The sequence below is a fragment of the Sinohyriopsis cumingii genome, chromosome 15, assembly GCF_028554795.1.
Source record: "Sinohyriopsis cumingii isolate HCF-2022 chromosome 15, ASM2855479v2, whole genome shotgun sequence".
Lineage (NCBI taxonomy): Eukaryota > Metazoa > Mollusca > Bivalvia > Unionida > Unionidae > Sinohyriopsis > Sinohyriopsis cumingii.
The window spans coordinates 104,501,910-104,529,297 of record NC_142975.1 but is presented as its reverse complement, the minus strand read 5'-3'; the positions used below and the strand labels follow the sequence as shown (position 1 = coordinate 104,529,297).

Below are 27,388 nucleotides of genomic sequence, written 5' to 3'. Positions count from 1 at the left end.
CTGGATGAATAATATTGAAAATCTATTTTGGTTCGATCCACCAACACTGGTGCCCCATGTCAAATATGGGATCTGATATATCTTTGAATTGAGACATTGTTCAATATTATTGATTTTGTCTAATACCTTTGCCTGACAGCTTTGGTGGCTTCAACACTCATGTCTTCGACTGCACTCCACTCCCCGTTGCCAGATTTACAATCACAGAATCCGAAGTTAATGTTGAATTTGTTTAATTGATAATTTTGCCAGCTACAGCTGCCATTGTTTCTGTTGATGGTGAAGTCGCCATTTTCGATGGTGCTTGAGTAACTAATCATTGCAATTGAGATCAGATGGAATGAATTGCTTATGATCACAAATTATTTAATGTTTTTGATACAATCAGTAGCATGCATTACAACATGTTTAGTGAATGGTGCAATGTGTAAAGAGAATCCCATGAGCACCTTTGGTACACCTGTGAATAATCCACAAACAGTGCTTTCGAGGTCATTTCCATAATATTTTGTGTCAAAAGGTAATAACATACTCGGGTCTCATGTGTCCATGTATGACTGTCATTATTATATTTAAATATTAGGTCCATCTCAGATGCACAGTTTTATCATCACTCTTTCCACTCAGAGATCTACAACCTTTCTGTCTTGATTTACAAGGGTAAAGTGCTTCTGTCAGTCTCCTGCCTCTGATGTCGCACATGCTCGGTTTCTGAAGATTTATGGAAATTATGCATACAAAGCGGGCATGCTTATTTTGACCAATTTTATAGAAAACAATTGGGTTCTCTGCAGTTGGACTTAATACAAAGTAAAACAAGCATTGGACATTTTAAATTCTTTAGTAAATGTTTTGTAAATATGAAAAAAGAGAAATCTTGGAAGAAACCGTTTAATATCTCTTTGAGCTGACAAGCACCATCAGATGAATTGTTAAACTCCAGGATTTATTTTGAGAATAATGGTTGATCAGTTTTTATTCTCAGCTGTCATGAAAGTGTAGGATTTAATTAGTGTCATAGTACAATACATTGATCCAAATTGTAGATATTGACCTGCATGTGACCATCACATTGACATGCAATGTTAGAATGACTACAAAATTACTCCACACAGATGTACTACTTGTTTTAAATTACAATATATTGACACTGGTTACCTCCTGCCATGCTGGAAATGGATACATGGAACTTGTAGTCTTATTCGTTTAGTTTGATAATATTATATAAGACCCATCTTGTACATGCTAACCATTCTTTAATATCAGTACCCTGGTACATTGTGACCACCACCTCTTCTATAAAGTACCAGATAGCCCTTTTGAAATAATTTTAGGATGGTCATCCCATTTTCGTTCTAGCACTGTAAAAAGCTAAGTCAGAGTACTTATTTTGGTTCTAAATCTCCAATACAAAATAAACTGGATTTAACAGTGCCTTCAAATAAGCTGTAAAAAAAAAGAGTTGGATATTATGCCCTCCTCATTTTTATTATCTCCTTCAAATTACTTGAATAAGCTCTTGTTGTATTACAATCTTTTCTTATCACATCTTTACAGACCCACACCAATCCAGCTGTTAGTGGTGTGTATCCTGTAGGCATTGGCATGACAACATCAGTTGGTTCATGTCCGTCACAGGAAAAAGTCTACACAAGTACACTTCAGATCTCTCTGTATACAACATGGTCTGACAACACTGACAAGAATGTAACATTCTACTGTGGAACTGAGTATCCAGATCCTTCCAGGAATATTCAGTCTGCAGATTCAGGGACAGTTCGATTTGCAGGTCAGTAGAATTATAATATCGGGTAACCTTGTATTGGTTGGAGCTGTGTTTGATCTCAATTCAGCAATGTTGGAAGTCAAAGAAAATTGCATAGTCCCATTGTTGTTGATAGTTAAACTGAATTCAGCAATGTTGGAAGTCAAAGAAAATTGCAAGTCCCATTGTTGTTGATAGTTAAACAAGCTCTGAGAATTAAAGGATGTGAGAAATCAAGTTTTATCTGGATTAGGCATTTCAAGGAAAATATGCATAGCTGTGGAAGCCATTCAAAGGGTTTTGAGAGCATTGCTTTCCTTGCAATGCATTGTAGTTCTTGACAACTTGGTAATTCAGTTTACTGGTAAAGATATATATCAGAGTAGAAATAAAGCAATGTCATCAGAAGAAAGATGTGTATCTAGATTGAGTTGCTGTCAATGAAATATAGGACTATTCAAGCAAGAGAGCAAAATATTTCTGTCACTTTTCAAGAACTGATAGAGAATGGAGCCAGGGTAGCTTGTAGAACAGGTTTGCATAAAGAAAAACCGTAACTGGAGCAACGTATGCAGTTTGAGACATAGTATCCAGCAAGTGCAGTAGGAGATTTCATGCGGGTTCTTGTCTGATAGACAGAGAAAGTTGGTCATTTAAAATAAAAGTCACTGAATGAAAAAGTACTGGAATGTGTTTAATTTTTAAATGCCAGGTGAGCTTATGGTGTAGACCTGCATCCATCACATGTCATTCATCCAACAACACTTGCTTTTGAATGCTCAGGAGGCATCGTTCTGATCATCTTTGGTGTGTAAATTTATATAATCAATATCTTGGATGAATTCAGTTATGAGTGACAACCACATATATTACTGAGATCATCTTTCATCTGATTGGTTGAGCTTGTGAACATGCGAGAAACATTTGTTCTAATTAGACTTTTTTCAGATATGGTACGTAATGTTATATTATCACAGTCTCATATAAGTCGATTATGAGTTAAGTTTAAGGGCATGTTAATGTGGTGATTGTGCATATGATATGCTAAGCTTGTGAACCCTGTAGTGGCTACGTTTTGGATCAGATTTTGATAGACCTGGTATCTAAGCTTTTATCATCATGCTCATCGAACATTTCAATTCCTGGAGGCATCCATGTCTTGATGTCTCTCTGCATCTCGTAGGTATTTCTGTTTTATTATGTACACTGTATATGATAGTTGATTAACATCAGAATATAAGTTGGAAGGCCTGGATGCTATCAAATTAAACTCTGATAGTCACAGATGAGAAACTCTTATAGGATAACATGTAGTCCATTATCTATTGTCTGTAATTCATATTGTTTCCTTCCATCTATTAGCACAGGTTTGTTAATGCTGTTTCTTTTTAACTATTTGAAGAATAGCCATGAAACTTTGCACACACATTAATCTCAAGTTTTAGTTGAAAACGATGCTTATCAGACTACCATTATATGGCTGCTGGTCCATGTTTGCACAAATACATCCTTTCCCTCAAATACACCTGTAATGGCTTCTCTCTGGTATGTAGTCAGATATTCGATGTAAACTCACAAAGCATCTTTTTGAAGTAAATAGCATTTCTGGCTGATGTACAGTGCACGGCTAGTAAATTCAAATCAGATCCCCACTGTCATATGTGAAGCTCTGACATCAACTGATTATGGGTTATTTTCTCTTGACCTTTGATATTACATAATTGCTAATTGTATCAGTGAGTCAGATGAAGTCTTCAACTTTAGTGTTTGGGAGACTGATCAGTATGGCTGAAGAGCATCAATATCTGCCCAATGATTTAACTCATTTGGAAATTTCTGAAAGTTGCATTTCCATTGGCTAATTCAACGGTCACCAGAGCATGACCCATAAGTGTCAGATCTTGACAATTGATAGTAGAGATCTGATTTTAATCGGTGTTATGACTATATGCTCTTCCAGTAAGTAACAGAAAATAGTTATAAGCATCAAGCTTTGTACAATTCAACAGATAATTTATTTTCCTAAATAAAAAAATGTAAATACAAATAAGAACTTATGGTATTGCAAATTAAATCACAAAATAATTATAGAATTACAGACACAAGTCCTGAATATAAAAGTTCTGAACGAACTGTGGTGGAAATCCAAATTTAATCCACCGATGAAAGTGTTGATGTGCCTGCTTGAAATTTCTGCTTGTATCCTGAACTTGCAGCTCAATTAACCCACGCTGATTTGGCTTTCGTACATCTTACAAATAATATTGATAATCACATACCGATTCTTCTTCGAGGACTGGTGCATCCATGTCGTATATGGGATCAGATACACGCTTGAACATTGTTTTTATTAATTCATTATCATCTAACACGTAGACCACTTCCTATTATTAGACTGGCAGTTATATTGTTTCTTTTTCTGACAGGGGTATGCCAGCCAACTCTGCTAGATTTTGTTTACAGCTTGATTTATTATTTTACTAACATTTACTGGCATAACGTTGGTGCTGGATAATTATATTGGCTGTGGTCAGACCGCTGGTGGTCTGCATATTAATCGTTTGTCTACCCTTCATTTCCAAGAATGCTTTACTAGCAACATCACCAACAGCACCAATATCTTTATCATGAGCAACATCAATAGCTTTCATTGGTAATTCTTTTGCAATCAGTATTGCTTTTGGGGGCTATCCCTCTGAATAACACCAGAACAAGATAACTGAGTCCATCTCTGTGGATCACTTTGTATGTTGGTAATCGTGAATTTCATGAATCATAAATTACTTCTTATGATGTCTACTTGGTCCTATTTGATTTAATGTTTAATATCGCTGTCATAGTGGCCATCATGAAAATATTGTTATCATTACTTCTTCTGCATATATATATATATATATACATATATATATATATATATATATATATATATATATATAATACCTCTCAGTACTATAGGCAAAGGAAGGAGTAAGCTAACCATACATATTTTTCATTGTCTTTTCATGCTTTTCATGTAATTAATGTGTGCAGACAAGGATTTCTTTTCTTGGAGGAGGGGGTTGCCAACCATGAGCTCACATCAGGTGAAACAGGAGTAAGCAGAATGGTATCTTATCATGCTGACTACTGTAGGTAGCTCTGAGCTGACTGCAGTTCTTGCATTTCTGCTCATTTGTGTCAGCAGAGGAGATAGCTAGAAAGAAAGGCACACAGAAACGTTATATGCCCTTGCATTGTCTTTGGGGAACATTATCTCAGCCCATGATCAGAAAGTATGTTGAGTTCACCATGGGCAAGAAAGTATTGGCAACAACATCTGCATAAAAAATATCTATAAGACGGCTTCAGGTATAGTGCAGATAACTGGATTGCACAGATGACTGCACATTAGACATCGACAAAAGTTTGCTTCTGGAATTCACGTGTCATTTGGTCATTGACATCTGCAAGTTGTCTGATTACTCTTTGCTGCAAGTATTATCTCTCCTTGAGGTTTCTGTTATAGCACCATATGGTCTGACAGTTTTGCAAGTGCTCTTTTACAGGCTCTGCTGACATACTGTTGATAAAACTCAGTTTGCCATGGTTTAACAACCATTAACATTCTCAAATCCTCAAAAGACATGACTTGATTTCCTTTACTTAAGAATATTAGAGCTTCCGGTTAAGCAAAAATGGGTAAATAGTCATTGTTTTGTCCTGCTCTCATAGGACTTCTCCGGAGTAAACTTCCAAAGCCTACTGATCTGGAGTAAATCTGTTACACATAAATACCATTATACATAAATTCAGAGAAACTTGCTTTTACCCCAATTTTTCCAAGCAACTGTTTGAATGCTCTTTGCTAACTCACAGCAGCAAGTTTATTATTCATATAACAAATATATACATGTATCAGAAATAGAACAACATTAGAATTCTCACTTGTCACAAACCATCACCACTTACTCACACAAGGAAACATTTGCAGTCCCAACACTAAAAACTTGTAGTCACAATAATTTAGAACATTATGAATGTATTGTTGTGTCACCAAAATGTAAGTCATTCTACATTCATTGTTAACTATTAATAGTAATATAAAAAATAAATGAAAAATCAAGGCAGTTCATAACCATGTGTGTGATGTTACCATTATGACAATTCACAATGGCTTTACCTTGCTATTCTTCAACTTTATGCAGAAATTAGTATAATTATATTTCAGATCAGTCAATGTCAAAAGACAGTGGGAAAAAACAAATAGTATTCCATGTACATTTTTTCATTACATCTTTAAGCAGCAAAGTATGCTACATTCAGTTTTTCTCTTAAACGAAATGTAAAATTTTCTACATGGCAAGTTTGGGATCAAAATCCATAAGTTTTGGGCCTTCCTCCATCAGCCTCATCAATTTTGTTACAGTTTCTTCTTGTAAGCATCCATTGCCGTTAGTGTTGATGTGATAATTTTGAAATTTGCAAGTTTCTTGGGTTGTCATAGCATTATTCCTTGCACAGTTGTGACACCATGACTGTAGAAAGCTAATAATATTCTCTGATTTTATGGTCCATGGGAATTTCCTTTGCCATGATTAATCAACTATATCTCAGCCTCTTTATCAAAACTAACTGTATTTACTCATTTCTGTCACCTAGTCTCATTTATAGCCTTGTGCTTGACACAAATGAAGTTATGTAAATGTGCTATCAGAATGGTACAAACATGAAAACAGTTTATGTAAGCATCTACAATCAGTGAACAGGTGTCTTAATCATGTCTAAGATTTAATGTATGTGGATTCACCTAATCACATTAAAATGACTTTAACTCTGTTTGATAGCTAGCACACTATATGACTGATACTTATTTTGTGGAAATGGATGAAATTAAAAATGATTTTGCCTACAAATACTTGTGTACTGAGGGCTTTGATGTGTTGTGAATTTCAGCATCCAGGACAATCAGGTTACAATGTTGCAATTTGGTTGTTTGCTGTGCAGGTGATAGTTGGTTTGTTGCATCATTAATGTCTTTGTTTCCTTAAACAGTACAAGTGAGGCAGGTAGAATTGCAACAGAACAATCAGCCTATCCCAGATACAGTTCCTCTAAATGTGACTTCAGGGGAACAAGTGACCTTGACATGCATCCCAGGAACCAGCCGACCTGCCCCCACCATAGATTGGTATATTGGAACAAACAAAATGAGTAGTGGAACTAGTCAGAACTTAACCTTCACTCCTAGGAATGACGATCATGACAAGACAATATTCTGCCAAGCTTACAACACAGATCCTGTACAACCTGTAGATTCCAAGAAACCAAGATTATATGTTAGAGGTAAGTACAGTTATTCTAGTTAATGTTAGTTCAGGATAATGCTAGTTACAGTGACACCCTGCTATTAGTGTCTAGAAAGTGTCATTATGCTATATTACATTGGGTAATATCCATTCACTTCAGTTAATGGAAGAAATTATCACATATGTATCCTTTTAGGTAAAGAACAGGGGTGAGCCTTGGGACTTAGATATCAGTTTGATACAATAAACAAGAAATATATAGAAGTTATTTAATATGTATTGTTTTTTGAGCTGAGAACAATAATTGGTACATAACTTTTATAATAGATTTGGCAACTGAAGTGTACATAGAGTATCCATACTCACTGGTTGATCTAATTGTATTCATACGCCATACAGTAATGTCAGTGAAAATGTACATAAAGAAGCATAATTTCTTTAATTTTTGTGATAGATTCCATTTTCTAATCCAGATAATGATTTCTTGCTAAATACATTTGCACTATATTATGAAACATTGTTTTTGGAAAACATTCATATTTGCTTGAGATGTGCATATAGTCAGATTAATCAATGACAACAATTTGCATACATCAGACATTAGGAGTTTAAAAAATAAAACATTCTTTAGGCTTGAAAAATTCTTCAGAGTTGAATAATTTAACACTGATTTAATGGGTAAAAAGTAATCTTACAAGAACAGGTGAGTCTTTCTCTGAATGACAAAGGAAACACATTTAAATTATGTAAACCCTATATTTCTTGAAACTGATTCTTATAACTTTTACTTTATTGCTGCAGAGCAAAAGGAGAGATTAGAAATGTTGATTTTCTTAGTAAATCTCTCCAACCCTGTAACTTAAATAGATGTTGTTGTTGTTGGGTTTAGTGACATTTAGCAGTGCATATTAGGCTATACATGGCACCTAGTATAACTGGTGGATGAAGAACATAGGAGAACCCCAGTAAGAACCACCAATCCATAGGAAGCTACTGGCAAGCTTTCTCAGTACCCACATTGGCCAGGCCTGGGACTCGAATCCAAGCTAACACAAGTGAGATGTCACTGCATGATCTGTAACAGTGAGTGCTTTAGACCACTTGTCTACAAAAAGCCTCTGTCTTAAATAGTTCTGTTACTGTGACAGTAAATCTTCAGCAACAGTACAAAATGACATGTGGCTTGTGTATGTTGGGTGATTTGAAGTGGCTCTGCATCTATGATTTGAAATTAAAAGAATGAAGAGAAGGCTGTGAGGGTCAAAGGTGTACATGTGTCTAGCAATGACCAAAACTACCCCAGATAATTCAGGCAATAAACTTGATTCACCATTTGTGTAGGAGGGTTTATTGAGTAAACATTGATGGCTTTTTGTTTTCCCATATATAGGTAGGTAAATTAATTGATTTATAATTTCAGATGAGAAATGTTTTAGAAAACCACATTGTTTTGTGGTTGGTTATGTATGCCAGATGACTGAGCAAAACATCAGTTGGAAATTGTTTTCCCTGGATTAAGCAACAATCACAGGGTTCATTGACACAAAGAAGATTTAATGGCTTTATTATTGAAGGTTCAGTAATAAACTAAATGAACAATTATCAGCTTTTCTAAAAGCTGACATCTTTCAAATATAAATTGCAGTGATATGTTTTCTTTGAGAATACATCTTTGTAAATTATTAAAATTGTTGTAGAAATTTTTTATTATAATGAAACACGTTACTACATGGTTTCACTATTTAGATTACTTGGCCATAAGGCCTAGTGAGCTTTTGGATGGCCTTGTGTCCATTCACTGCCCATCATACGCTTGTTTCAACTCTTTAGGCCAGATTTTGATGACACTTATATGTTTATAACATCAGTATTTTGGAAGGATTCAAATGTGACATATATCAGAGCATAACTGGTGTTAATGAGATGTGTTGGCATCTCATTTTCTGTGCTTTTCTAACACTCTATGGGCCATATTTTGTATTTATTTTGATTAATCTTTGCATATGTGGTTATATTATTAACATTTCTAATAACTTAAATATTTAGCAAGAACCATACATATTAATGAAGTTATCTTCCTTCTGATTGGTTGAGCTTGTTGTCAGGTAAAAGCTATATTTCTGATCTGATTTTGATCAGGCTTAGAAGATGGGTTTGTAGCATCAAGTTCTTTGATGAGTACATTGTAACATGATTCATGATGTGATCTTGTATCTGATTGGTTGACCTTGTTGCTAATCTGCAGGCAATATTTTTTTATAAGATTTTGATAAAACTTGGACTTAGAATTATATTTTGATCATAAACAAAATGTTGCATCCTTTTTGCTGAAATTGTTACCACACTAGAGACTGGTATGATTTTGAGTAAACTGGGTAAATAGACCTAAAATTGTCAAGATGTCCCATAAGTTTTGTTATGAGTAAGATTGGCATATATTAATAAAAATTTCATGACAATAATTATCAGTCCATATGTAACTTAGACAATTTTCATTTTGCTTTTAAAATGTTTTCCTTCTCTGTCAACATAAAAGCATTGGAAGCACCCATGTTTTGTGACATTGAGTATCACAGATTTGATGTTACTGAATTCTAGCAAAAATAATGAAAACCAATTGTAAAAAAGTCATAGAATGCAATATATATATTTGGTCAGTTAAAATTAGTGTCTTACAGCATTTTTGTGATTTTTCTTTAGCTCTTGCAACTGGTGTAATTTTGGTAGAACAGACCCCACAACTAACATAATTCAGAATATTTGTTTATTTGCCTGTATAATTAGTAGATGATTTTTAGCTCAACTTGTCTTATAGCTACACTTAAGTGTTACACCTAGGATCCCAAGGGCAGGGTACACAGTTTCCCACTCTTTCCAAACCAATTTAAAGAGACAAAGGAAATGAGTAGTTCTTAGGGTAATAATAGTGACCAAGAATGAAATAATATTATTTCCTTTGACCCCTTGACTGCACTGTCATATTGTCCATGGACACCTACATTTTGTACTAACCATCTTATGATGTGCTCAAGCAAATCATGAGAACATTAGCTTATTTCAGTTTCACCTAAAATGAGTTGAATTGTTGAATTATTTTTATCGTGATCATGCACTTGGTTGTAACAATTTTAATTCATGTTTCACCAGTATTTATTATAATTATAACAGTTTTTTCTGAAGTTACTTTCTTTTCAAGTTAATAAGTCATTGCTTAAAATCAAATTGTGTATTTGCATAAATTTTTCTATTTTGTCATTCATTCATATGGCCTCCAAAAATGTGAAAAATCTTGTTACAACTAATTCTCCTGATCAAATTGCCACATTTCCTCAATCCCCAAATCCCCTTTTTTGTTGCAATATATAGTTGTCCTTTTGTATAAATGATGCTTATCTAACCTCCAAAATGCCTGCCTTGATGACCATCCTAAGAACCTTTTATGGCTACCAAAGGGTTTTCAGTACAACATCAGTAACGAGCTGATTCTTAATGAAAATGTTCATCAGACATCATGGTCAGCTTGAAAATCTTGCTGTTACTACTCCTCTTGTATGAGTTGTGGCATTGACATGGAGTTTTATTTAACACTTCACGCAATATTCACCTGGTCCTGAACAAAAATGGTACAGATCTGACTTCAAAGATATTCACACTTTTTATCAAGTAGTTTTGAAAATGAGACCAAACTGATCTTGAACTCAAGTCAAACGTTCTTGTTTTGAACTCAAGTCAGACGTTCTTGGTTGAGTGTTTATACTTCACTGAGCTGTTGAACAATAGCCATTAGCACATCTACAAGTGAATTTTGACCAGACTTTGACATTAGCTAATTCTAGTTAAAACAGTGATAGTTGAATTTAATGTCAAAGGTTTTAGCTCAGACGTTTTGTTTTCTTTGGTTGTGAGCATGATAACATTTAAAAAAAATTAATATATTTATCAAGCTCATTTTGTAGGTATATGTGAAGAATACTTAAATAATTCTATTTTAATGCCTTCATGATTAAAAAAAATAATGATCATTTTAACAAAATGTAGCATGTTGGTACATGTTGATATTATCAGAAACATGTACATTTATTTTCTGTCTGATATCAAGTTGAAAGTAAAAGACCAGCCCAAGAATATTTGTACAGTACTTGAGCATGTTGTCATATTTGAACTTTTCAGAAATAGCTGATTTTATTTAAATACTAAGCAGGTGAAGAGAATGTAACTACAAAAGAAACAAATTTGCTTTCTTTTTGGCCAGTACAGTATTAGTGTCTTTGAATGACATCTTACATAACTGTTCTTAGGGAGTGGAATACAGACAGTGATTGGAAGCACAGCAGCAGAAGCACTGTGAATATGTGCCATGTTGCACCAGAAATGGCCAGAAACCTTTTGTATATACTGTAATATAATTGAGGAACACACTGAGACAGTGGTCAGTCTTATGATTAAAATCTTCATACTTGAAATAGCAAAATAAGAATTTACATGAAAACTGGATTCATGTGCACTTAAAGAAGAAAGTGAAGAAGATATATACTCTATGAATGTGTCTTGCAGAAAGAGTTATAAAGGATTTTGACTATCTTTTGTGATCATTTCTTGTATTGCATAGAATTACATTTATTGAGAATTACTATGAATGGAAGTATTAGCAACTGGGATACAACATCCATCTCACTGCATCACATATTTGATGTTCTTTCATTGTTTAGGATGAAAATGTTATGGGTATATAACTTGAGATACTTTTTTGACTGAAATGGATGGAATTACATAGCTTTTTGTCACCACACAGTTTAGCACAATTAAAAAGAAATGAGGACTTCCTGAAGACTTTAGTAACTTTAATTTTTTGTTTGACAAATACAAACATTGAGCACAATTATCAGCTTGTATGTTAGAAGCAGTTTTTAATCTTGTAGTGCTTGGTTTAAGATAATTTTTCTGTTTGAGAACATAAACTTTCCTAACTCTATAACATAGGATGCCATTTTGTTTCTTCTCTCAAGTCAAAATATTTGTCTAATGACAGAGTCTGTTAAAATACAAGGTTACAACAATTGTGCTCAATAATAATGAATAAAAATGAGAAACAGATGACAAACAATAGATCATGTATTAGTGTTACTGAAGAACTGTTTATCTCTAATAGTCAGAGTGACCCAAATAGAATTGCAACAGAATAGTCTGCCTATCCCAGATACAGTTCCCCTAAATGTGACCCTGGGGGAACAAGTGACCTTGACATGCATCCCAGGAACCAGTCGACCTGCCCCCACCATAGATTGGTATATTGGAACAAACAAAATGAGCAGTGGAACTAGTCAGAGCTTAACCTTCACTCCTAGGAATGACGATCATGACAAGACAATATTCTGCCAAGGTTACAACACGGATCCTATACAAACTGTAGATTCCAAGAAACCAAGATTATATGTTAGAGGTAAGTACAGTTGCTGTATACACATAATTCCTTTTTTAGTAAACCTGAGAATGCTTGTTGAAATCATCAATTTTAGAAGCCTTAGTTTTGTAGATATTATAAGGTAGTTGATTGGCAATAACACATGTATCCACCAATGTCACATAGATAAAGCATGTGCTAGTTTTTTGGTTGGTTATTTTTACGATGGGAACATTTCTTGCTGATAAATATTAATCAGCTGTTTTGTGTCTAATTTTCTATCACTAAGGATTTTATCATTTATGACCCAGTCTTATTTAAATAGTAGTTTTTGAAACCTTGAATTTGCAGCCAGTATTGTTGTGTGTAGAAACCTGTTACCAGCAATGTACCCAGTCGTAGTTTTATTTTTGCATATTCTGTTTGCCTTCCTCTTGCATCTTGTATGTCAATGTGGTCATGTAGGCACATTGACTTAAATTAAATTAAATATTCATTTTTTTGTAAAATTGAAACATGTATAGTTTCATCAAAGTCTGTTCAATGTTGATTGTTGAATGTTCTGCACCTTAAATATCCGGAAAAACTTCAAGATGAAAATTGTTGATCACTATGGAGTTTTACAATGGTAGTCAGGCACTAAGCTTGGTGAAGCTTGGTCAGGTCTATCATAACAAATGATATTGATTGTACAGATTTTTTTTATTGCACACATTTATTCTGACATCACAGCAGATGACATTCAGTCTGGTTTATACTTAATCATACCTTTTGGCTGACCTCTTCCAAAAATGTCCAGATACTTTAACATTGATTGTTGCCACGCATGTTTATTGGGGTTTGTATATAATGACCTTCCAAAGGGGTGTGAAGGTATGAGGATCCAAATGAAATGAATAATTGCCATTTAAAGGTATGTGTATTCAGGTTCTACAGAATGACACCCATTACTAAAATAGTCAATACTGAATGTCCACGTGACTGGTATGACTTGTACTTTACCTTGCGACTCTTAAGAATGTGTGTTCAAGAGTAATTGATCAGACTATTCAAGTCAGTCTTATGTCTATGTTCCAAGTGAATTGTTTGCGATTCCATGACATTTTACTAAGACATCGTGGTAGTTTTTTGTGCATTTCATCAGTGATTAAATGTCTACATGTTAAGAAATGTTATTTTCTCTGTCTAAACAGTCTGTATTGGAAGGAAAACGATCAAATCAAATTCCCAAATATTTTTTATAGATAGTTCAAATATTTAGTGTCAGATTATTGATGTGTGATGCTTTCATAATAATGTCTCAATAGTTTATTTTACAAGCAAGAAGTGAAGTTGCAATTATGGTGCCTTTTTATTTATTTATTCTGCTATGTAAAATTAAAACTTGATTAGTACAACACTATTAAGTTGGTATTAAAAATAGCTGAAGAAATGTTTTTAAATAGATCTTATGCATTTTTACTGCTGGAATGTTTTATAGAAAACAGTATTTAAGATTATCAGTTTTTAAAAAAGAATTAATGGCAGGAAAATATAATGTTGTTGACTTGTGAATTCCTTATTACCTATGCAGGGACAAATGCCCACATGCATTCTTGATAAGCAGCAGGGTTTGTGTTCACAGCCAGCAAAATCTAATAGAGTTGAAGCTGTCTTGAAAGACCACCCCTTTTCCCAAACAATTATGCTCTCTCAAGACAGATGGTCACTCATAACTGGTATCACTATAAAATCAATAATTTTGTGTATCAAGAAGGTGGTCTCTCAATGCAGGTGGTTTCACATAGCAGTGGTCTTTCAAGTCAGACTTTACTGTAGATTTCTTTTGGAGTTCCTATTTGTCTGTAATACTACTTTAGAACATAGCTTCTAAGAGGCTGCCAATTCAAGAAAATATTAGATATGGGGAAAAAATATAAATTGCAGATATTGTAAAGATCTCATTGTTGACCTACTTACAAATATGATCAAATGGAATCCTTTGTTCTAGCTAGTTCCACCTTACAAGCACTTTAAGTGAATGTATCTTAAAAAGCAGAACAGTAATTTTCAGCCTTGATCATTTTATTTATTATTTCAGTGTCATCTGTAGAAATATCTACAACAAACATGTACATTCCATATTGTAATTTCATACTTCTGTTGTTTCTTGCTTTGTTTGTGTAATTGTCTTATAATGTCTTGTGTCCCTAGAAAAGAATCAGTAGATTATATGTATGTATATATATATATATATATATATATATATATATATATATATATATATATATATATATATATGCTTTGAGACTACAAGTGTTGTGATTTATTATCCATAGTACTAAGTTGAACGGGGCCCTGAGTGGCCGAGTGGTCTAAAGCGCTCTTCGTTACGGATCACTGCCATCTCACCTCTGTCTGCGGCGGTTCGAGTCTAAGATTCAGCCAATGTGGGCATGTGAGAAAGCCTGCCAGTAGTTTCTCGTGGGTCGGTGGTTCTTTCCGGGGTTTTCCGGGTTCTTCCTCCACCATTAATACTGGCCGCCATGTATAGCCTATCGTGCTGAAAAATGGCGTTAAACCCCACAACAACAACAACAACTAAGTTGAACATAAAAGGTCATGACACTGTTTTTGATATCATTTACAAGGACGTTTTGAGTTTGTAACAAAATAAAATCAGAGATGGTTTCAATTTCAATGTTCAACAGTAAAATGATATTAAAAGGGAAGAATTTTATGAGGGTATCATTTATCTGCCAATCATTGGAGTAACCACAGAGCAATAGAAACATAACGAATGTATGCCATATATGACCAGAAGCTTTAAATACTCCATAATTCAGGAGTGCCTTTTGTCTGTTGATAAGATCTTCAACTTGAAATTACTACTGTTATCCCGTTTACCAATTTTGACTGCAGTGTCTTGTACCTGAGAAGCAATCTTTAATACAATGTGGTAAAATGGAGCATCATACAACAGCTGTAACTGGAACTCTGATGATCTTCACCGTATTTACTAAAAATGTCATAACATTGTTAATGTTTTAGTAAAAAACATAAAAAAATTCTTCCAATTTTGTAATCAGTTTTAACATAATTCGTTATGGTACTAACTTTATCATTTCTATTATTTCACCTTAAGTAGTATCATCCTACCTTTTGAAGAATTGTCTTTATATACATTTTATCTGTCTACAGAACTATTTTGCAACGTTATAGCTTTTAAGAGACTACCACTTCAAGAAAATATTAGTTCATGGGAAAATATATGAATTGAACAATTGCAGATATTTTAAAGATCTCATTGTTGACCTACTTACATATATATGTGTCATCATTTGGAATCATTTTTTGTAGCCAATTTGTCCTGATGAGTAGTTTAGCTGAATGCATCTTAAAAAGCAGAACAGTAATTTATTTCACAGTATCATGTGTGTAAAAAATTACAACAAATATCATGTAGATTCTACAAAGAAATTTCATTCTTCTGTTGTGTTCTTGCTTTGTATGTGTTATTGTCTTATATTGACTTGAACTGGAATCAGTAGATTCTGTACAGAAAGTGCTAACCCTGGATTCTTGATAATAGTAGGCAGAATTACTGTGTATTATTTGTATTTAATATTAATTATGCTACTATTATCAAGCATTCTCCTATAGAATCCAGGGTTAGCACATTTAGTTAGTTTTTTTCACTTTGATAAGTCTCAACTACACACAGACTGGCTCCCTTTATTTCTAGATTTCAAATTTGAACTTTTACTAAATTTTGTTGGTGTTTATTATTAAGAGATAATCATAATTAAGAGTTGAAAGACATAATGTATACAATATGCACATTTTTATCAATGCAGAGTCATACAAAATTTTTAATGGGCAGTACTTATTTTCTGTGGGGAAACATCCATCAGTCTGGTTCTCTTCTATATGGCTGACTACTCTTATATAGGTTTTAGAGTAATGTTTTTAAATCTCTTTAATGATGCTAACTGTAATTTTGAGTATAAAATGAACAAGTTTTTTATGTCAACTCTGATTTCTTTGTAGTTGCTGTGACATCAGTTACTTTAAACATTTCTGCATCAGAGGTGGTATTCTACGAAGGATATCCTCAAATGCTAACCTGTATCAGCAGTCCATCACGTCCAGTTTCAACTATCATATGGTTCCTGGGCTCAAGACTACTGACTGATAACATTACCACCACTAACACCACATATGCCACAGGGCTGTACATACTTACCAGTCAGATCTTCTTGACACTGATGAGGAATGCCAGGAACCAACAGATTAAATGTGAAGGATTTATTGATGGTCAGCAGACAGTGACATCCATCGAAAAGCCTTCAGTAAATGTGTGGTGTAAGTAAGCAAGCAGTGTTGTGATTGGAAAAGCCATCTGTCAGTGTGTGGTGTAAGTATGATGTCATTAGAAGAGCCATCAGTAAATGTGTGGTGTAAGTAAGCAGTGTTGTCATTGAAAACGCCATCTGTAAGTTTTGTGGTGTAAGTTACTTGAATCTCTGGAAAACCCATCAGTAAATGTGTGGTATAAGTAAGAACTAACATCATTGGAAAAGCCATCTGTAAGAGTAGTGTAGGTTAGTGGTGTCCATGGAAACGCCATCTATAAGTGTGTGGTGTAAGTAACTAGAATCTATGGAAAAGTCATCAGTAAATGTGTGGTGTAAGCAAGCAGTGATGTCATTGAAAAAGCCATTTTTAAGTCTGGTGTACGTAACTGGAACCTATGGAAAAGCCATCAGTAAATGTGCGGTGTAAGTAATATGTGATATCATTGAAAAAGCCGTCTGTATTTGGTGTGGTGTAGGTTAGTGGTGTCCATAGAAAAGCCATATGTAATTGTGTGGTGTAAGTTCCCTTTTGGGTAAAACCTATAAGTGACATACAAGTGACTTACATTACTCACCTACACAGGGCTTATATGTGACTTACCAGTTTATTTATCTCATTTATGAGTGACTTATATGAGAAGTATTAGGTTTTTAGACATTTCACTTATACTGAATAAGCAAATTAGGTATCTCACTTGCAAATGAAGTATACTTCACTTATAAATATATTTTACTTATAAACGAAGTATACTTTCATAAGTGAAGTATAAGTGAAATATGAGTCATTCACTTGCTTCAGTTATAAGTGAAGTTAAGTGAAATGCTATGCACTCTCTTCCTGCCCCAAAAATAAATAGTCAATACTGCTATCACTGGTATCTTAAATGTGATTAGATAGCCTCATTTTTCTTTTTGTTGCTATGGACAATATCTTTTGAGTACATGTGCACAAATTTGCTAGATTCTGTTGTTTTTAATTTTTAAAAATACTGCTTCATTAGACTGTCTGTTTTCATAAATAATTCAACAAATAGGTTAAGGGAAATGTACAGTTCATAGAAAACAAAGTCTAAATATTATGTGATAGAAGATTTAGCTTAATAATGTAATCTTGTAGGTCAGAAACATATGGGACAGTGCTCTGTTGTGGAATTCGAAAAATGCTGGAGTTTTGAAAGGTCAAGGTTGTTTTCTAAAAATATCATAAAGTAAGGAAGCAAACACTGTTTAACCAATTCATGATGTTACTACAAGTATGTGGAAAATAAAATAAAACCATACAGTTGCAATCCTATCACTGGATTGTTGTAATAATGCTAGAAGTGAGTGGTTATATTAAGAATGCCCCTCATTCTAAAAATAGAAGCACTCACATGTTATGTATGGACCCATATATATTCATGGCTCATTTGATTCAGTGGAAAAGAAGGTTCAAGTTCGGTCATATATCAGGAATCTTGAATGCCATTTTAGAGAGAAAAGTTTATTAATAATTGTACTCGCATTACTCCTACTAGTTACAATTAATAAGGATGTGCTCTTTTAAAGTCCTATGGCCAGAATACACTGCATGTATCTCCAGCCAAACATACACTTTGAATTATGAATACAGTTGGCCTGAATATAATTTTATACTCGTACAAAATATGAGTATACTAAATATATACAGAGTTTGTGGATATATTTTGTTCTTTAATGTTCATGATGAAAATAGAGGAATAAATGATAAAAGTACAGTTTCTATCATTTTATTAATTTAAGCATTTCTTTCGTTTTATTGCGATGTGCATTGGGGGTGGTTCAGATTCAACACAAATTTATTTCATTTCTTAAGTCTTGATACATATGACCTGGCTGAAAGAAGTTTCACCATTAATTCTTGGAAAGGAAATCAATAAAATTTTTTATCATGTCCCAATATATATACAGTAAATACGGTAATAATGATTTTTTAATTTAAAAATAAAGTATTGCTTAAAACCAATGTTAAATGGATACCGAGAAATAGAAGACATAATTCAATTCTTCCTTTGCTCCTACTTCCCCATGTTCAGCTCCCACTTCTAACTATTCCATCCAAAAGGAGAAGTCACTGCTTCCTACAGTTCAAGTCTAGCTTGCCCCCTGCATATGGTTGGGGTATTTTCTGGCCGGAAAGGTACCATTTATGCAACTGTGGCAGGTAAGTATTACATTGTTAAAATTAGTTTTTCCGCACAAAAAGGTGCATTTTCCTCATCTTATGGTTCTTCTAATATGGGATTTATACAAAATTATTATTTTGACAATATGTTGTTGTTGTTGTAGGGTTTAACGCCATTTTTCAGCACAGGATAGGCTATACATGGCAGCCAGTATAAATGTTGGAGGAAGAACATGGGAAAACCCCAGAAAGAACCACCAGCCTATGATAAGCTACAAGCTTTCTCACTTGACAATATGTAACTGTTTCCAATCAAAATAGTGTTCTTTTGACTTCAAATACCAGTATGGATGATTTAAGAATATAGCTATCACTACATATCTATGATGAATAATGGCATTAGCATGGAGTTTTCACAGAAACATTTTTTATTTCATTATTTCCATATGCAATTGGTGGAAATCTAAACACCAGTATGTCTACACATTTGTGAAGATTTGGAAATTATACATTATTGAAATTGTAGTAAAGTCTAAGGTCATAGCTCCGTACTTTATTGATCATATAAACATAACTTATACATAATTATGTGAATTAATTTTGACCAGACATTATATTTAGTTCCTGTCCATTGAACTAATATTCATCACGTTGATGTTGTTGATTTTAAGTTGAAAGGTCTTGACAGGTAATTATTGTTTTTACCGTTATGATTACTTACAATTCAGATTCGTAACAAGGTCCAATGCTCATCAGTCTTTGTTTTGATTAAGATTTCTGAACATCTTCCAAAACAAAACAATTGATTTTTAGTTTTTTTCCTTAGTATCTAATTGCCTCATCATTCACAGGATTCCAAAATTTAATCATTTCTCAACACCACTAACAATCTGAAATCCAGTGTTTTTCTTGAAAAATAATACTTAAGACAAATATACCACTGTCACAAGGGAAAAGTATCACTCTGTGATGATGATATATTTTTTTTGCCCTTAGACTCTACATTTCACCCTAGGTCTGTGTTCAGCAACAATGGGTATTTAAGTCAGCTCTAGTTCTGATTTCCTTTGGAGCACACTGTGCAAGTTAAAATTCCATACTTTATTGATTTCTGTTCAAGACATAGTTATGTTGCATGTCTAAACTTTCTATCAGAAATTACACTCATTCACTTGATGAGAATTCATAATCTTTTTGAATGACTTTCTCAAAGATTCATGCCTATTAGACTTCATCTTTGTTCCAGATGATTGCATCTTAAAAGTTGGTGAATTTGATTTTCTATTTTAAAAAATGTGTTCATTTTAAATCTGTTAGTGCAAATTGAACATATTTATTATATGTATCAATATTATAAAGTGTATTTATCGATAGTTAGAGTGTTTTTTGAAGTTGGAGGTACGTTCTTGACATTTTATTCTTTACTTTGCTTATATGTTATTCCACCTCCCAAGATCATTAGGTGATTTGTGTTGTGTCTTATTTCAGTTAAGGTCATTAGAGACAGTCGAGTTGCTTGTCTCCAATGAGCAGTCGACAATCATTGGACACGTACCAGACATAAGTCACCGATCTTTCAATATTGGTTATGGGAGCGCTGTCTGTACAGAGAATGGGAATTGAGTGGAAACCTCTCTCTCATCAAACTACCGCTGAATCGCACTAGTGACTGGGAGGTGGTAATTGGGCATCAAACTAGGGAAGTGGATAGGATTGCGTTTCCCCACTTTCTTTTTATCTCACTCAATCCATAGATGGTGTTATCCAATACTGGGAAGTGATTGGTCCTTCAATCTTACGCATCTGTGGGCTTCATTCCCTGTTACATCGCCTAGTAAAGAGTATGTTCTAGACTGTGGACTGGCTTCATCCTAATTTGTAAGCTACAACCCTGACTTAGAGGAGGGTCAAAGAGAATTGTGTTTTTGTAGCCCAATAAAGGGGGTGGGGAGTTGACTTATAGTCGAATAAATATATAAGTAAGTATATTTGGTAATATCAGTTTAATTGAATCGAAACCAGTGTGATTATACCTCTTGCTATGTTAAATGTCTTTAATTAGCTGTTCACTAATAACCTTTCAATACAGGTAGAGCTGACTGGTTGGATCATAATATTGGCAGTAAAGCTTTGGTATGAAAAAGATAACACAAGACAGATATTGACTAATAGTGACAACTGGATCATGTTACTCACATGCATAAGTAATGATATTGATATTCAGACATGTTGCACTTTAGTGAATGACTGATTAAATAATTATTGAAATCCAGTTAGCATCATATTAATCATTAAACAATGCAACTAAAGTACTAAAAGATAATTAAGTAATCAAACACCTACTTAGAATAAAAATAGCCTGCAAGTCAAAAGCATTCAATGTTACACTGTTTTCTACTGTTTGGTGTCTAGCTTCTTGGAATGAGAACGTAACGCGCTTTTGCCAAATCTAATAACAGTAAATATTACTGTCACTGTCCTTTGCCAATTGTCAAGCATACTACTGTTTTGAAAGCCAGCTTAGTTAGAAATCAGTTTTATTATTATTAAAACATGTTTCTGGTAAAATATTCTTAATTTGAACATAGGTTGAAGCAGAGAGACTTTGAACTATGTAAAGATTGAAGCGAACGCAATGCTAGCACTATTCATGATCTGACATATTTATGCCATCTTGGTTTTATCAGATGAATGATTGAATAAAATGACTGGATGCCGTTAATTTGAAAACATTTGCATGTTTTCTCAACCACTACGTTAGCATGAGGAAAAACCATGGTGCAAAAAACAAATTGTAGGAATGGTGGAGCAGTTCATAATTTAAAATATTTTTTTGCTTCCGTTTTTCAAGGTACTTTAAGGTCAAAATAAAAATTTAGGTTTATTGTAAGTCTGCTTCAGACTCTGTCAGGTTTTATGGAAGTCTCTGTTTTGCACATCAACAAATTGGAAATGAGGACAGTGTTATTAGTCCTTCAGGGGGATGTCTACAAATGATAATGGTCTCTGGTTACAACACAGTGGTAGTGTACCTGAGGAGACAAGGAGGCATACAACATTATTTCGCTACATGGAAGACATAGAATCCTCATCACTGTCAAGAAAGGAAAGATAGTTCTAATAGAATGGTCCCAATGCCAATACATAGCAGTTTTCTATTTTGAACGTTGGGAGACACCATTTGTGGACTTATTTACCACAAAAGTAAACAACAAAAACGGCCTGTGTAGATGCTTTCAGACTAAGGTGGGATCCTCTATTCACCTATACCTTCCCACCCTGCAGGATGATCCCACGAGTACTTAGAAAAGTAAGAAACTACATTATTCATCTCATCCCTCTGTGTTGGCTCATCTTAAATGATTTCTATGCCAGAGCAAGTTTTCAAGTAAAGTTGCGAACTATTGCTGGCTGAAACCTCTTCATCCAAGGTCTATTATGCCAACTGAGAATCTTTGATGATTGGCGCAGTTGGGAATTTATTAATTATATCAGGCCCAATCGTTTCACTGGCTGGTTTTCTACTATTCTCTTTTGAACAGAAAATATACTCAGTTCTACTATCAAGGATCATAAGACATTCCTTTCCAACTCACTCCCTTTTCAAAAGGTATAGCCATCGGTTCAGATTCTTATACTTCTGACTTAATCAGGTATTTTGAGGTGAAAAGATGTTTGTATCACTCTCTGTTGCCTAAATGGAATCTATCTTGTGTCTTGAGTTTTTAACAAGCCCAGCTTCCAAATGTTTGTGTGAAGTTTCTTTCAAGAACTTTACCTATATGATGGTGTTCCTGCTCACCCTTTCATCCATGAAACAAAAAGGTGAGCTTTGTGCTCAGTCTATAGATTTAGGCTGCCTACAATTCAGTTGCAGCTGTTAGTTGGTTTCTCTTATATGCCAACCATGTATTCTTTGGCAATAAAACAGCTTTTGTCAGTAGTTTCACTCACTATACAGATCCCCTGTTTGAGCCCTATAAGCTGTATCTTTATTGGGGATAATGATGTTTGGTTTTATGCCAATTTAGAGCTTTATGTTTCTGTTTGGCATTCTCCGGAATGAGAATAAACTATTGGAAGCATCATTTCCTCTCTCTAAAGGGTTCATCTGATATTTCAGATTCTACTCTAATCAGGTGCATTGTCACAACAATCTAAAGAGCTTATCAGTCCTTTACCAAGAGGGACCTTTCATTCATGAAAGGGGGGCCCCGAGTGGCCGAGTGGTCTAAATCGCTCTCCATTATGGATCACTGCCATCTCACCTCTGTCTGTGGGGGTTCGAGTCTCAGATTAGGGCAATGTGGATATGTGAGAAAGCTCACCAGTAGCTTCTCGTGGGTCGGTGGTTATTTCCCGGGTTTTCCTAGGTTCTTCGCTCACCATTAATACTGGCCGCTATGTATAGCCTATTGTGTGCTGAAAAATGGCATTAAACCCCACAACAACAACATTCTTGAAAGTTAAAGCAGTTCATGACATTGATGTTTAGCTCTCCTATCTGTGTAAGGTGGCTGAAATGGCTGAATGGTCAAAAGCGCTTACTTTTCAAGATCAATAATGTCTCACCTCTTTTTTCCATTTTAAATCTAGACAAACCTGACAAGCCGTTGGTCAGAGAATATGGAGGAGCAAACAGTGGCTTTCCATGGTTAGAAAATATGGCAGGAACCCTACAGTGTTACAGCAATGACTATGGTAATCCTGGTGCAAATGTGACATGGTTCAGTGACAGGGGTGTGATGGATTCAATGAACAACCTGGTTATTACAGGACTATTGCCCAATGATGACAAGAGGAACATATCTTGTAAACGTGTCAACAGATTCACCTCTGACAAAAACATTGACGTTTTGTCAGATCCCGTGATGCTGAATGTTGAATGTAAGTATAGAGTTAACACTCATTTTACATTATATGCATATGGGTATTCAGAATTCAAACTCTTATTTTCTTATTTGTCACATTATTTAAAAAAATCATGTTTACCTAAAATAGAAAACCATGATACAGTAGCAATGTTTGTATGAAGTTTCAGTTATTTAGTATTTCATGTACTTGGATCAAATTTGGAGGCCTCTGCTTTGCTGTGTCATGCAGTAAAATAGGCTAAATTTAGTTCAGGTTAGTGGTTATTGTTTGTTCCAGTTCAGAACTGAATGTAGTTTATTCACTGCCTGATATAATGGTGGTGGACGGATCCAGTCTTGAACCAACAGATCCAAAGCAACAGAGAAACTTGGTGTAAATTAAAGTAACTATAACATGATCAGTAAAGTACTTAAATGGTACATTTTGAATGTCTACTTTATACTGATATGTGTTGTCAGTGACCTAGCATACCAGAAAGATAACTAAGAAATGGAACAGTATCTGCAGTGGGGCAGGTTTTGATTCGCATGAGTTAGTCATCAAGTATTTTATGTTTATCAATATTGTGTGGTTGACCTAGGCCAGTAATTGAGGGTAGAGGCCTAACTGACTGCTTGCATCATTTTTTGTTTTCTGTAAACAACATATTACATAGAAAATTCATATATGTGCTTTTAGTTTATACCTTAAGATCAATATTGCTTGGTTAACCTGTTTATTGATGTTGAGTTCAAGGCCTTTTTATGTTAGAAATCAGGAATGTTCAAGCAGTAATCTTGTTATCAATTTGATGGGAAAATAAATTTGTAACCATCATCCTGGTTCTGTTTTTGTGTCTTCCTTTCTTACATAATGTGAAATGGTAAAAAATATTCATTCCATATCTTGACACCAGTCTAGTGCAATGATTTGTGTTCAGTTATAATTTGTTTGAATTTATATAATTAATTCACATGTATTGATTGGAATTATAAAATTCTATTTGGCATTTGTACAAAATTGCTATTTTAGAATTATTGTGAAATCATTCAAGGATATTTTACACTGTATCATTGTTATACATCAAAACTATTAGCCATATCAAATATCATTAGGAATACTGATGGAATTCATTTTGAAAACTATAGTTTTGGACTTGTGATATAACCTTTAGGACTGTTTGTGATTTTACTCACATTACTCTTCAGTTCTTTTTCAATTTTCACACTTGTCTTTGAAGAAAATCTTTTATTGCAGAGCAAAAAGTAATTGAAAGTTTTCACAATACTGAGAATATCATTTCTGGAGACACCAATAGATCCTTCTTGGAGGTATACCTGAGACAATTATTTTGTACTCTATATTTAGTCATCCTCAATATCCTTTTTAGAGATTGGTCATGACAACAAATTATTACCACCATTTAGAAGAATCACAGTATGATATGGAGACACGTCTATTTATAATATTTTCTTTACAATAGTATTATCTTTTGCAAGATGGTGAGCTTTTACATCTATTTTATATAATTCTCTTGTGCTAATTTCTTTCATAATTGAAATCCTATCAAAAAAAATCTGACTTTACTTCTCTTGCTGTATTTGACACATGGAGGTTTCTGAGTTATTGTTTTGAATGTAATATTTTGACATGTGTTGCAACTGCTGTATTTAGATTTTTCTATTTTAATTTAGTTTCATCCTGCTGTGCTTTCAAATTAGTTACTTCTCTAGCTGGTTTTGTAATGGAGTGTGACACATGATTATCAGTTTTTACAATATTTGCTATTTTTGCTCTATAATCTTGTACCTTCAAAAGAGAGTCATCTGGATGAATCAGTAGAGGTTCATATGCTTGATTTGCTCCTAACATCTGCTTTGGGTGTGCTCTGAGTACCCAGACACTCTTGTATATTGATCCTTTGACATGCTTTTGTTTTGTATTGTCTGGGTTTCCCGGCACACTAATATTGAACATGGTCTATCTACCTGAACACTGTACAACCATTTTTGAACACTGAGAGCTCTTGTTCTAATCTTATACATGGGCCACAGGTCAGCAATCCTTTCTGTGCACTGTTGGGTGGTGAACACCTGCTTATGGGTTTCATAGAACTCAAAGGAATCAGTGGAACAGATATGCTAGGATCCTGGGGTTTCCTCCACATTATTTCTTACCTTGCTTACTAGATGGCAGTTATTTTTTCTAAGGGTGAACTACTTTGAATAGATGTTATCAGGGTGAGTGTGAGTGTGTATGTATGTGATTTAGATTCTTAACATAGCTTTAACAATTTTCCAGTCATATCGCTATGATGTCCGCAGCGTGGCAATTTAAAGTGATGTCTAGCACTGGGGCATCATGTCGTAGGCATGTAGCATGATGTCCCACCCAGTTACATTATTCTGAGACCAGGCTGTCCAGTCCTAACACTAACCTCTTAATGCTGAGTGCAGTGTGAGGCAACTGTTAGTACCATTTAAGTTATAGAAGTCTTTGGTATGACTTGGCCGGGGTTTGAACCCATGACATCCTGCACCTGGGGTGCATACACTAACCACTAGGCCACCAGAGTGTGAGAGAAAATGTTTTTCTTGCACAGTTCCCTTTGTTATGTAACATTAACAATATATATTTTAATACATTTTTCACATTACTTGGTAGTTGGCACTTCAGCTATGGAGTTAAGCATTATCATCAACAGTAACCTTTGATAACCCAAACTCACCTTTCCAGTTTTATGGTGAATGTTGCTCTCAGACCTTGATAAATACTCCCCTATAATTGGGAATTTGTATGTGAATGTGACCATTTTAATATCAGTAATATCTTACTGCTCCTATTACATATCTATTACTTGTCCAGGAGGAAAAGACCTTACCAAACAGCAGAAATTCTGTCCACCCATTAAGTGAACCAGAATCTCCCAGATCTTTGAATCAGTCAATGTATGGGGCTCTCACAAAGGGCAGATTCAGTCTTTTGGGAGGATGGAATTTTTGTTGTTCAGTTGGGTTCCTCTCACAGAAAAGTACTAGCTATACTGTAGGAACAGGTAAGTGTTTGTGTGTGTTTTTGAACTTTGAACTTAACTTTAACAATTTGAGTCTTATTGCTACGATGTCTGCAGTGTGGCAGTTTATAGCAATGTCTAGCACTGGGGCATCATGCTGCAGACATGTAGCATCATGTCCCACCCAGTAACTTGTTCCTGACACCAGACTAGCCACTCCTAACATTAACCTCTTTATACTGAATGCCAAGTGAGGCATCTGCTAGTACCATTTGTAGAAGTCTTTCATATGTCTTGGTTGGGGTTCAAACCTGCGACCTCATGCATCCAAGGTAGATGCTCTAACCACTTAGGCCTCCAGAGTGGTCAGCAACAAGCAAGTATTACATCATTAAAATTAGCTTTTCACGCAAGAAAGCTACATTTTGTGGAATTTTATAATGTAGTCAACCAATTTATTTTGAGATTTCGTTTTTTGATGGAATTTAAAATGAATAAGGGTTAGTGTTTGTTGTAAACCAAAGAATGAGGATCAATAAGGATAATTTATATGAAACTCGTATAGATAAAAGAGCCTCAAAATATCAAAA

The 27,388-nt window shown here is 34.4% G+C and overlaps 1 protein-coding gene across 1 annotated transcript in view; it reads left to right on the top strand.

The window, feature by feature from the left end:
* LOC149782413 (nephrin-like) overlaps positions 1–27,388 on the top strand; it is a 113,211-nt gene that overhangs the window by 52,253 nt on the left and 33,570 nt on the right. The window contains exons 4-9 of the mRNA XM_089935134.1: positions 1,558–1,789; positions 6,797–7,087; positions 12,200–12,490; positions 16,481–16,795; positions 23,528–23,811; positions 26,651–26,840. Of these exons, the coding sequence (XP_089791260.1) occupies positions 1,558–1,789; positions 6,797–7,087; positions 12,200–12,490; positions 16,481–16,795; positions 23,528–23,811; positions 26,651–26,840 (1,603 nt within the window). The remainder of the gene's footprint in view (positions 1–1,557; positions 1,790–6,796; positions 7,088–12,199; positions 12,491–16,480; positions 16,796–23,527; positions 23,812–26,650; positions 26,841–27,388) is intronic.